The 13,152-nt window shown below is 34.9% G+C and overlaps 1 protein-coding gene across 1 annotated transcript in view; it reads right to left on the bottom strand.

Annotated features, from left to right (window-relative positions):
• The window catches only part of LOC129259215 (metabotropic glutamate receptor 1-like), a 110,184-nt gene that overhangs the window by 3,385 nt on the left and 93,647 nt on the right, over positions 1–13,152 (bottom strand). Inside the window, exons 4-7 of the mRNA XM_054897519.2 lie at positions 12,056–12,305; positions 10,522–10,699; positions 3,276–3,399; positions 116–1,034 (exon numbers count right to left, since the gene is read on the bottom strand). Of these exons, the coding sequence (XP_054753494.2) occupies positions 116–1,034; positions 3,276–3,399; positions 10,522–10,699; positions 12,056–12,305 (1,471 nt within the window). The remainder of the gene's footprint in view (positions 1–115; positions 1,035–3,275; positions 3,400–10,521; positions 10,700–12,055; positions 12,306–13,152) is intronic.

Genomic DNA, 13,152 nt, shown 5'->3' with positions numbered 1-13,152 from the left:
AAGTTTCACATCTATAATATAGGGAATGCAAGATCGCTATGTCATTGTTCTAATTATTGAAGCGTATAGAAAGTTTATTTGATAAATATGTAAGATGTAATAAATAAGAACTTACTTGCATCCGTCCATAGTGCCATTGCTACTGCTGTTACTTCGGCACGGAGCTAATTCACTGAAGCTCCCAACGTGCATACGAACAAGGTTAGATGTCGTCATTGAACTACGTCGGTTTCTCTCAGGTTTCAAAAGGATAATATATGTCTTAGGAAAAAACAAACATCCTAGGGTTACAGTCGCACTGAGACTGACTGCAAAACAAACTACGATCTCTTTCAAATCACTTCCAAAGTAGAGAGGAATAAAGGCTAACCACACTATACACGTAGTGTACATGGTAAATGCGATGTATTTTGCTTCATTGAAATTCTCTGGTAGGTTTCTGGTTTTAAAGGCATATAGTGTGCAGAGTGAAATGAGCAGCGCGTCATAACCTAATGGTGCTGCAAACCCGAATGTAGTGGTATTACAGATGAGACGGACCCGACGTAAGTCTGGATAGTTCAGGATAGCTGCAGGTCTTTCCAGAACCAAGGTTGCCACAATGATGCCGATCTCGAAGCTGATGACGCCGAATGTCATCACGACCTGCGCCGTGCTTCCAAGAAAGCGAGGCTTCCGCGTCAAGATCTTCTTCTTGCTGCCTGCTAGGATTCGAGCCATACGGTTGGTCCGGACGACGAGTCCCGCGTAGCAGATGCAGAAGCTTAGTCCCAACCCAATACGTCTGAAGTAGCAGACAACTGTCGATGGTTTCGCGATGTAGGGAAAAGTCACAAGGAAGCACAAGTAAATACCAGATAGGAGGATATAGCTGTTCTCTCGACTAGATGCCTTAACGAGTGCGGTATCGTTATGGCGTATGAAGGTGACTGTTACAAAGATAGTCATGAGGATTCCCACGCAGGAGAAGCACATGGCAGCTATGGCTTGAACCTCATGCCATTTCATGTACTCAGCCTTGATCTCGTAACAATCTGGGAGAAGATAAAAGAATCAGAAAGATCAAGGAGTTAGCGCTAAAAATATCAGTAATCATGATAAGCACGAGGACGTAGATGGCATGGTCCTGTTTTTAATTGACTTTTAATCTATCCCAAAGAAGTCAATTAAAGCTTTCAAGTTAATTAATGTATATTATAAATAACTATCATGAATTGAGAACATACATGAATGTGATTGGAGATGACCTTTGTTTTCATCCTGTGTAACAAAGAAATTAATGAATACCTATGCCATAGCATTTGACAAAATAATTGATTTAATAAAGCGTTCTTTAATATCATTCTACTGTTATTTAGTCCACATTGCGTGTCATATCCCGTGCAATAAAAAAAACTATATACATGATGTGGGTAATTCGACCATTATTTCACTTGATACTCTATTTTCCACCCTTTGCACACTACCTTCGAGGTCGACTACATTTGTCGACTTTCACTTCTTACAAAATTGAATCCCCGCCCATACAAAAGAAAGAGCTTCTCAAAGGGACGGTGTGTTTGCCTTTATATTCCCATGCAAATAGCTGATACGTATTGCACACATATTTCAATAACATTTTCCACCTTTTGATATCACGATATTATGCTTAACCTATTTTCCATTGATTAAATGAAGAAAACTTGGAATTAAGTGAATGACGTTGTAATTAGTGAAACGTGATAAACAGTTTATGTTCCTTCTTGTTCACCATCTTTAATCGAATCATAAGAGTCTGATAACCATGAGTCTGATAACATCTTTAAATCCGTGTCAGAATTGCCACATTAAGTGACTGACTATTAGACTTAATAGGTGGAATCCCTTTTCCTGTTTCATAATTATTATAGCAAACGGTGTTACTTTCGTCTTAGAAATACAACTTAGTCTTCCCCAACGCGTTTTCCAATTATTGATCTTGGTTCATCAAAATAAAAGCTTTCGAGAAAAAAGGGCGACTTCGGTCTCGAATTACCAGATGGGATATTTTTAACTTAGGCAAAGTGGAGCATGCGGCCAAATAATTTCGATATCATGTCACAATTAATTTCATCACAATTTCGTGTAGAAGCGGTGTGTAATAGAGCTACTTGGATGATTTAATTCAATGCGTTTTAATTAGACATTGGATAGAATGTAGAGAGACGGGCCAAGTACTGCATCATACGTGAATTTTTTTTTAAAAAGTAGTTTCAGGTCAAGGTTGCAGGCCTATATACGATAAGTCAACAGGATATGGTTTTGACTTCTAAAAGCGATAAGAAAAGATAATTAGGAAAAGGGATCCTATGAGGTCATCATTTACAGGTAATCCGGGGTATTTAATCTTAATCCGAAGCCCTCATTTTTTACAATATTATAAGGAATAAGCTAAAAAAAAAGCATTGCGTGATTCAATTGTAATCATCACTATAGATTACTAAATTTTGCCTTCAACCTTAATTCACTTCCCACTCTGTTTTTCACCCCTTACTCTATTTCTCGTGTTCTTCTTTTACCTCTTATTTGATATTCGCATCATTGAATGTATTCTCTTAGCAAATGTATACTTTATGTATCATGTGTATGCATTTTTTTCTTGGAACATCGTTCTCAAGCTCATAGAGCTTATGATGCTCCAATCATGTATATATATATATATATAATATGAATGATTATACTAATATGAATATTATGTAATGTTGAAAATGATGTATTTATGTATATGAATAAATCAATAAATCAATCAATCAATCAATCAATCACTTTCCATGTGAGTGTCTTCATCATTGAAAACCCGTCTGATATTAATTGCAAAACTATCTTCGGATGAAATATTTCTGATATTGGCCTAGATGCAGTCTCAGTGTCACTAGATATAATTTTGAGCTGTTTAAATTATCATTAATTTATAAGTTTTGATGGGTAAGATTATAAACTGCATAGAGATATCGAACTTAGGATTTAAATCCTCCCAAGAAAATTTGACTATATAGACCTAATGAAAACTGTATTCCACAAATGCATTTCGAAATAACCCCCACTCACCATGGCAAGGTAATTGAGAACAAGTTTGTTTTTTCCCCCATCTCACCATTGCTCACTTTATCTTATCATAGTTAGTGTGATAATGCATGGAATGCTTTAACACCATAATAAGCTTGAATATGAATTTGATTGATTTGACAAATTGCCCGTCATAATTCATCTATTTGTAATTGAATCTAACTTAAAGACGGAAAAGAGAATATTCTTACCGTTCAGTTGTGAATTTGGCCACCATCCTCTGTCACATGACTTACATGTATACTCATCGAGCATGTATTCATTATCCTTGCAAGGTACACAGGCCCAACAACACTTGACATTATCACGAATGTTCTGGAAAGATAAAAGAAACAATTGTTAAAACTTAAAGGCACAACCATTCATGGGATATTTACAATGTTCACCCTTTCTCTGTAATTTTCCTCGCACAATTCGCTCACTTACATCCCCTGTATTTTCTTCCGTCATCCCACTCATCCTTTTTATTCATGATTTCGCCGATACGACATTTACATGATCATTTATTTGAGTTGTATCCGTCATTGCCTCTTACAATCTAGAAGACACCCTTTCTAAACGCCGCGTTCATAATATATTAAAAAAATAAAAATTAACTGGAAGTTGAGGGGCGCAAGATCCATTTACGTCACTAAAATATTCAGTTCAGTTCATTTATTTTCTCAGCATAAAAAAATGATATATTCACAATATGTACAGGAATTACAAATAATATAATATAAAATTGGATACTACAGAATAGTTTTAAAAACTTGTGATGGTGTGCATTTGAAAAAAAAAACACAGTAATATAATATTTGTTACAAGTATTGCTCTTATAACCGGTGTGTTGGCTCAGTTGGTGGAGCGACAGTCTCTCAACCGGGAGGTCGGGAGTTCAAACCCCTTCCGCGTTAGACCAATATACCCTAAAACATTTAATGGATAGAGCCTCGTCGATCTGGCGCTGCTCAGTGGCTGCCGGGCCCATGATCAATAAATTGGGCGATTTTTTTTCTGGAATATTTCTATTCTCAGAATTTTATTTTGAAAAAAAAAAATAAATATGGATTTTCATTTCCATTTTTTTTTCATTTCATTCATTTTGATGTGAAAAACGTGTACTTAAACATCATTTAACCCCCACCCCCTCGGTTTTGATCAAAGGATGTAGCCTTAATAATTTTGAATTCATATTTGACAATTCATTATCAATTTTTACCAGAGTTATTACCCCTCCTCCCTCCCCCGAAAAAAATAAACCCGAAACATTTGTTCATTCATCTTGTTTTAGGCCCGTGATTAATGTAATAAAAGTAAAAATCATTAATTTCATTGAAGTGATACCTGCCTTTTCTCCATTTTGACTTCTAAGAACTATAATAGTGATGCATTTTAATTGAACAATTTGATCTTCTCTATTTAGAAGTGAACCGCCCCTAGCGTACCGGACAGTGTGTTTCAAGGAAAATGTCTTTAAAAAACATCGTTCGCATTCACATTATCTTAATTTCACCTCTGGGTCTGTTGATTTGTTTTTACTTTCAAAGTTTTATAGTACAATCAATAAGGACAGTATGGGATAACGGTACAATAAAAATAAAAACTGTCATGCATCATAAATTATATAAAAGTAGCTGAAGAAGCATGAAAACATGATACATGACACATACTATTTCAAATATGATGACAAGGGGATAAATGCCTTTTATGTGTTTGTATATTTCTGTATTTTGTGCTTTTAATGCTTCTGTTTTAAGTCTTATCTTCAATTCATGGAAGAAAGAAAGACGGAATCTTAATATATAGGCTAATCCACGGGTCTTGATAGCGATACATCTATTCAGCCAGTCACTTTAACCTCTCTCATGCTAGAGGCACACATTTAACCACCTAGCTTTCCATGCAGAGGCACTGGTCATGGACGTGTCAAAGAAACACAAATAATCTTCCCCTACTCCATTCATCCTTCTTCGATGAATCCGTTCACATTTGCATTTTGCGAAGACAATATATCTTTTACCGGCCTATTTTGGAGACAGTTGTATTCTCCACACTTACTCGTTGATTTGCGTGGCATCTGAGGTGGTTTTATCGTCTTTATGTGAACGTTAATAACCTAAATGTTGGGTTGAAAAGTCATCCGTGATCAACTGAAAAACCTTTCTTACTCCACGAAATATAGAGTTATATATATATATATGGAATACATGATGCCCGTAATCAGTAACTTCTGGCGAAGGTTTATAGGGATTACCTTAAAAGCTCGGATCGCCAGTATTGATTTGACCATAAAGGCTCACAGGGGAAGTAATTCATCTTAGTATCCCTACAATCTCATGAATATTCATATTAGCTTGAGGCATGTATAACAATACGAAAATGGTATATAAATGTATGAGAAATCTCAACAAGGGCTGATATCATTATCAGTTCAGCATACTTATAAAGATTGATTAAAGAACATCAGAAATTATCAAACAAATTCATAATTCTGTAAAGCAGGCTTTACAAAATGGTTGGATCATTATTCGACGATAAAAAAAAATCTTCACCGTTTCAAAGAGTAGAAAAACCATTGCTATTATCTGCAAATGAACTTTCGATTGATTTGAACTTTCCTTATAGAACATGGCAAATTGCTTAATTAGTAATTGCAATACGAAATATAATATTCATCGAAGATAATCATCCTGGTTATCGATGATTGCACAATATCTATTCACAAATCTGTTTCTATGATGAAAAAATATTTTGAGTTCTTCAGGGAAAAAAATCATCTCTTCTGTCTTTTCATCATGCAGGAAGAGTATATTAATCTGATACTCTTTAACAGATATGCTTGACTCAGAGACATAAAAAAAAAATCAAAATGGCAGTTTATTTTTATTTTTTATTTTTTTATATCAGAATGGATGGCATGACCAATCGAACCAGTAGTTCATCAGACGTAACCATTCACAGAATGATGTGCACTTTAAAAAATCAGATAGCATTCATCATTTGGTGAAAACACTGGCGTCGTCAATCTTCATGAAGAGAGGGAAACGATTTAACGAGCGATTTTAGTGAATGAAAGCCATATCAAAAGCAATAGATGATGGTTATCGGCACTTACTATGATACTAAGCTTTACGACAGACTATCTTCAAGACTTACAAAGTGACTTAAACTGGCTATCTATTTATACAATGAAACATTCCAATAGTAAAAATCGCCATTTCATTTAATCTGCATCAACTGTAATGTGCATTGTTTACTTTATCTTATTTTACCTTTACATGAATACCCTAGAACGATCCAACCGTATCATTTTAAGTATTGTCTATTGATATTAGGATTTTAACTTTTCCACCGTACATTGTCAAAAATTGTTAGTCTTTAAATATAACGAAACGAAACATTCATGTCCTGTCCTTTTTATAACAATCATGAACCACATAAACATGTATTTCCTTCATTTCATTACAGCCTACTCGGCATGAACGTTTGAAATCTTAATGTCATGGATTATCAGTATTTCATTTGAAATAGGGCTAATAAAAACAAATATACAATAATGTTTTATGGCTTTAATAAAATCCATGTTTTAGTTTGATAAATGAAATCATATGTAAGCATATCTATACAGAATTTGTATGTTTATCAACTAAGTGAATTGTAGTATTAATTGTATTAATGAGGAAACTTGAAAAAAAAATAACAAGTAACATGAAATATTGTTTTCACACTTCTAAATAAAAAGACTTTTCTCATGCATTTTTTATCGCTATATTTGACATTCTAGTGTTTATGTTATTGTATGCTCTTGAAAAATAATTGACTAAACAAAGTTAAACTAAGCTAAACTGAAGTGCACTATAAATGTACCCTTAGGCGTAACCAGTTCTAGGATCGTAGAGTGATATTAATAGGGGCATGTCTCCATGTCTCTTTACAAGATTACGAGTCTTTCACGTGGCGCCAAGATAGAACATTCACACTGAATCAAGCAGGTCTCGTGGTCAGTTATATACCTGGAGTATCGATGATACAATCTACATTTCTCTTTTTTTAATATATTTATGTTTTTATCATAAATTATCAAGAATCGCAATATTAACAAAAAATTGGCACGATACGAAAGTAAAAATAAAAAACACGAAAAGATATATTTCATATGATTATTTATTTTCGTTCACAAGGGGGTACCTATATACGTACACCTATACTCCTCTCAACCCCCCCCCCCCAAGGCATTTGGATATAATACCAACATATCTAATACCTAAAATGGTTATTTCTAATAAACAACATAGCTCTATATGAAATAGTGTTTATTGTGAAGGGTGACCGTTTTTCGATCAAAATTTACCCATATCATGAATCCCCTTAAGGTCTTGAAATTTAATAATTCAATCAAAGTTTTTTCCTTTGTTGGTTAGAACCTAACATGTCTGTAGAGTAACTTAGGAGGTGCATTTTAGATTCAAGTTATGAAAACCCTATTATAAAAGTAAAATAACTCTACACAATGTCCTACGAATTATGCTTTCATATTGAGGAGGTAAAGAGGGCACTATTGACATGATTGATGTTGACAAATTTCATCGTGAGTAAGGGTGTGTTAGTATGTGTGTGTGAGAGGATATTGAAAAAAAAAATGTGAGGGAGGGTGTGTGTGTGTGTGCATGTGCGTGCGTGTAAAGATTGGGATGGATGATGAGGGAATAGCATGCATGGGTTAGTAGTTATCAATGTGTGGTCAATAGAAAATGGGAAATTAAGCCGCGTATACTTAAAAACAGAGAATAAAAATACCATTATATGTTTTTTTTTTTTGGGGGGGGGGTAGTGTTGGGGAGCGTGGGGAGTGTATGCGTGCCTTTTAACCATTTGCCTTCATGAAAAGCATGAGTATTGTCCTCGAAATTCGACCAATGACTGTGTACCTTTTGTGTCTACCGTCCGAGGTCGAAGGGGAGGGGGAATAATAGAGGAACAAAGCAATGCAAAGGTACATGTGAGTAAAGGCGTACTAATGTATCGTGTCTCTTTTCATGAGAGCGATGCATATGTTTATATTATTATTGTTCCCCTTTTTTTTCTCTCTTCCTTTCTCTCTGTATCTGCAACTCACTCTCCTCGTCTCTCGCGACTGGGAAAAATTTGTACATGCTATATGGTAAAAAAATTATCAACCGTAGCTCCATAAACCAGGAACAGATTGAAGAACTTGATAAATTTTCCCTTGAACTGCATTTCCTAAAATAAGTTCAATTTAATATATGAGATCCGTTGGAGCTATATTTAACAATCAGAATATTTTCTAACATCGTGGACTGAAAATATGACCCATAGACATAAAGCTTATACACGATTCATTAGATATGGACAAAGAGAGAGGTATACCCAAGGCTGAGATTAGCGGTACTTTGGACCGTAATCTCATTCTCATATTACAACTGGATTAGAGAAAATGTCAGCTTATGAACGAAATCAAGTCCCTCTCTTACATTGTGACCCATTATACTTAGCTTTCATCGAATCTACCTTGCCATGAGGTTTAGCCTAAAAATGATATTCTTTCCTAACACAAAAAAGTGGAATTCCGATAAGACTTCTGTACTGAAGTCCATTCCGTTGTCGGTAAAAACAAAACAAAATTACATTTTTGTGCAGCGCATATTTTTCGTTCCTATCAATCACATTATTCCTTATTGAATAACTAGAACAAATTCACTGAGCAAAATACTAAAATTCCATATATTTGTTTCTATTCCGCTTTTATATAGAACTTTTAACAGCTCATAGTCGATATACTTCCTGATCAATAAAAAGGGAAATGAAGAAAGAAAGGGAAATAAATGGGTGAAATGTGATATCCTCTTCTGACAATTATGTTGAAATCTATCACAAAATTAGATTTTCGTGTTCAAAATATCAACATTTGGGCTCGCTCGCAGATTTTTTTTTCTATAACGTTTGTCCCACTGGCTCCATTATGATTATTTTAATATTGATTGCAGGTTGGATGAGGATAATTTTAAAAAAGATAAACATAGCAAGGGCACAAACGACTGAAGATAAATTCCGAATGGAAGATTTTCTGAAGGTTCCAGAGAGACTTACAAAGCGATTTCTGGACGCAGTAGTCATGGTAGTTAGGTTCTAAACAGGTTTTAAATGTTTTTTGACGTCCGCACAACGTCCATGGGAACTGGTGAAGTTTGTAATCGATGATTCAAAATTTTCAATTCAAATGATCATTCGTTTTCTTCAATTTTTCACAAAATATCATTTTCAATATAAATCATACAACATCATTTATCTTAAACACATAAAGAATATAACGTATTTGTTACGAGAATAAAGCGTAGTTCCCTGAAAGCAAAAGCTTGTGACGGGATTCGCCTGGAAAACATGAGTAATATTTACTGCATAAAATAAACTATCACCTTGCAGTCATTTTATGTTACCTTTTCTGTCTATAGTTCACCCGTCAGGATGGCAAAAGCAACATGGAGCGCTGTTTCAGCGATAATTCCTCTGATATCATATCTTATACATTTAACTGAAAATAGTAGAACATTGATCGTATTTTATGGGCGAGGCATCTTATACCCCTTTCATAAACCCAATAAAACATATCCTCCAATTTGCCGCCTTAAGAGTAATGCGGATAATTCAATAAAAATTGCGTTCACAAACTCCGAAAATTATCCGCATTATTTTTACGAGCGCCCGTCCTGAAAAAGGCGGATAATCGTCATGACAACTGGACACGCCCCCTCCGATGCGGTTGTGTTGGAAAAGGGTGACCTTGTGACCGCACCATGGCAATTGTCCGCATTATTTGGAAATACGTTCATAAACTCAAAATCTTGTCCCGATGCCGCTATTATGCGGATAATAGCAGCATCAGAATAATGCGGATAACTCTTGTCCTCCTCTGATTTTACGACCAAATTATGCTGCTATTAGCCGCATAATTGGGTTTTATTGGGTTTATGAAAGGGGTATTACTGTTTTGGTCTGACGTAATATCATTTAACGAACACCAATCCTGTCGGTCAAGAGGGTGCATTCATAATACGAGTTAGCCGACAAACTTGCCTCAATAAATGACACCAACATTGGTCGATATAAATTCCGTATTATCAATGCGTCGATTTGTGAAGTACGTGTGCTAAAATACTGACAAATTAAGTTTTACTCATGATTCACTTTTGGCTAAGCTTTGAGACGTTTTTTTTTTGTGATAGAGAAGAGGCAAAAACATATTTTCTATTGGATCTTGCTCTGTCGAAGAATAATGAGTTTGGCTGGTTTGAAAACACTGCCAAACTGCAAAGTTAAATTCAGCTCGTTTGCTTAGTTACGGACACCCAAGTATGTCATTTCATTTTTTTTAATACTCTGCCTTTTCCATTTCTACTTTGACTTTTTTTCGGGTAAATCGTCATTAGAATACGTTACCTTTGCATGATGAGGAGGGCATGGTTGACTACAGAATGACCTAGAAGTAATGTCTGATCCATTATTCCACATCATGATAGAATCATTCAAAGTAAGAATGCCATCTTCCCAAGCCCCTACTGTGACGTAATTATAGGACCTGCCGTCTGACGATCGCTGGAAATTATAGATATCGTACCTGTACAATGCAAATGACAATTATTTTAGATAAGAATAAATAGTTAGGGTTCAACATGTGGTATTCCGGTTATTAATGCTGAAAATTTCATCAGAATCTGATAATAACGAATGTTTTTCTTTGTCCAATTTCGATGAAACTTTCAACGCTTCGTTTGTATAATTTTCTTTTGTCTGTTTCAATCATATTATTTCAACATGGAGTACCCCTATAGGAATGCCTAGTTTTATCCCTACATGTCGTAAATTGGTTCAAATTGTGAGGAAAATCTATCTCACAAAATTAGTAGCGCTTAAAACTGTTACAATGGTAGGTTACACTTCGTAATTCCGAAGGTTCGTAACTCCGAAGGTTCTTTATTCCGAAGGTTCGTAATTCCGAAACACGTAAATTGCCTATACCTCGATGTTCGTTAATCCGAAAACGTAAAAGGTTTCGTTAATCCGAACATTTGTGGCGTTAGTCCGAAGGTTCGATAATCCGAAAACGAAATAAGGTTCGATGTTCCGAAGGTTTGTTAATCCAAAAACGAAATAAGGTTTGTTGTTCCGAAGGTTCCTTAATCTGAAAGCGAAATAAGGTTCGTTGTTCCGAAGGTTCGTTAGTCCGAAAACGAAATAAGGTTCGTTTATCATTTCGTTTTCGGACTAACGAACCTTCGGAATTACGAACCTCATTTCGTTTCGGATTAACGAACCTTCGGAATTACGAACCTCACTTCGTTTTCGGACAAACGAACTTCGTAATTACGAACCTCATTTCGTTTTCGGAATAACGAACCTTCGTAATATCCGAACCTTCGGAATAACGAAGCTTCGGAATTACGAATGTATGCGCAAAGGTATACGTTGACGACATGAATCTATTTAATTGTTCGCTTGAGTAATATTAAATCCCTGTTATTGGTTAGTCGTGATACTAGGATGTAAATCAGTTTAATGATAATATGACAGGTATGATTCAAGTAGGTGTTAACATTTCCACCCAGCAAGCTTTTACTTACAATATATATTTATTAGGTAATTAGTTCAAACAACCAAACTATGACGTTTTTTTCCAAAAAAAAGTGGACAGAGCAGTTAAAAAGGATGAGTATATTTGACAGTTCGCAGAGGGATCGTAAAGACGAATATCGCAATAAATACTCTTCAAATATTTCTAAAGGAAATATTCTCCTGCAGAGTTAGCCAAAATTACAAATATGTTGGTTAATAGTGTCTGAGTAAAACTATTGTGTTTTATAGACAAAATACTTTAGTTGATAAACAAACAATTAAGGAGGAGGGGCTCGGACACGATTGGTAGATTTAAAAAAAAGATTTCTTTAAGGGGGCAAGGACACAATTATTCACTTACTTCCCAGGTGGGTCTCCATCTTCATCAAACTTAATATGATCTCCTGACATACCAACGAATGAAACATTGAATAAAGCATCAAGTAATTCACGACCATCTATAGGCTGCATCTCAGGACATAAACCAACCGTACCAACACCACAGATCCTCTGCTGTAGATTATGTAATCCATAGGCTACTGTGTAGATAGCATTAACTACGAAGCTCATCTTGGTATCTTGGTTATAACCATCCTCAAGACTCTCCTCACCTGTAATGATATAGAACAAAATACAGATTATCATTAAAGAAAACACTCATACACACGACACCAGGCTTAAACCTAATATTACTCTTGATGATCCCCTTGTATCCTTACTGTCTAGGTTTCAATACTTATAAATTATCATTACAGTTTGACCCCGACAATAACCAGTTGACAAGTCGATTTGAATGGATAGAGAAAGTCACACAGGCAAAATGCTGACAATATCATCAAAATCGTATGTATAATACACAAATTTATGGAATTTTAAATTTTCGCTAATTTTTTACAAAAACGGTTCTTCGCACATCACAGAGGTATTAAAATTGGAAAGTGGATGATGCCACTCACTCGCTCTTTCGTTTTTTGTAGTATATTTTGGTATTTATATAGAATCTTTCAATTTTCGCAGATCTAATGATAATGAATCTCTTCTTCATTGAAGCACAATACGTTACAATGGCAATTCCACATTTTTAGCGAGAAATCAAACCTTATTTTACAATGAAGTAAAGAAAACAAAAATGGTTAGAATTATAGACTAAAGAATTACCAAAATTCTAACCATATAACCATAATTATTTTGATTGATTTTGCCTTTTATTTTTATCGGACACAAAAAATTATTCACCAACAAATTTATTAATTTGACCAGTCACACGCATACATTGATATTAATCACGAACAAATTGATTATTTTGACCAGTCATACACATACATTGATATTAATCCTTGTCTCACCAGCTAGTAATAATATAACTTATTATTTTGACCAGTCATACACATACATTAATATTATAATAATATAATAATATTCCGCATTCATATAGCGCTTAATACATCGGAACGACGT

This window comes from Lytechinus pictus, chromosome 4 (genome assembly GCF_037042905.1).
Source record: "Lytechinus pictus isolate F3 Inbred chromosome 4, Lp3.0, whole genome shotgun sequence".
NCBI classification, from domain to species: Eukaryota; Metazoa; Echinodermata; class Echinoidea; order Temnopleuroida; family Toxopneustidae; genus Lytechinus; species Lytechinus pictus.
This window is presented reverse-complemented; position numbering and strand designations above follow the sequence as displayed.